Here is a 376-nt window from a genome sequence, read left to right on the forward strand (position 1 = left end):
GTGCCGGATGGGCCGCTGGCTTTCCACCGAGAAAAGCAAGGTGGAGACGAAGCCGTCCACATTCTTGATGCACACCCGCCGCTCGGGATCACCCCGGTGCCTGATGTCACCCCCCGCCCAGGCGTTGAAGAAGTAGACGGTGCCGAAGACCACCCAGGTGACGATGCAGCACATCATGAAGACGAAGAGGAACCAGCGGTACTTGAGGTCCACGATGGTGGTGAAGACGTCTGAGAGGAACCGCTTCTTCTCCTGGATGTTGCCCAGGTTCACCTGGCACTTGCCCACCTTCGTCACGTAGCGTTGCCGCTTGCTGGCCTGGACCACGGGGCCGTCCTCCTCCAGCACTTGCGGCGCTGGCCCTGCAGCCCCTCCG

General features: G+C 62.8%; 1 protein-coding gene across 1 annotated transcript in view; it reads right to left on the reverse strand.

The window, feature by feature from the left end:
* Positions 1-376, reverse strand: part of LOC103916553 (G protein-activated inward rectifier potassium channel 4-like) — a 2797-nt gene that overhangs the window by 732 nt on the left and 1689 nt on the right. The window contains exon 2 of the mRNA XM_009323561.1: positions 5-362. Coding sequence (XP_009321836.1) covers positions 5-362 — 358 coding nt within the window. The remainder of the gene's footprint in view (positions 1-4; positions 363-376) is intronic.

The sequence above is a fragment of the Pygoscelis adeliae genome, unplaced genomic scaffold (assembly GCF_000699105.1).
Source record: "Pygoscelis adeliae isolate BGI_AS28 unplaced genomic scaffold, ASM69910v1 Scaffold275, whole genome shotgun sequence".
In the NCBI taxonomy this organism is placed as follows: domain Eukaryota; kingdom Metazoa; phylum Chordata; class Aves; order Sphenisciformes; family Spheniscidae; genus Pygoscelis; species Pygoscelis adeliae.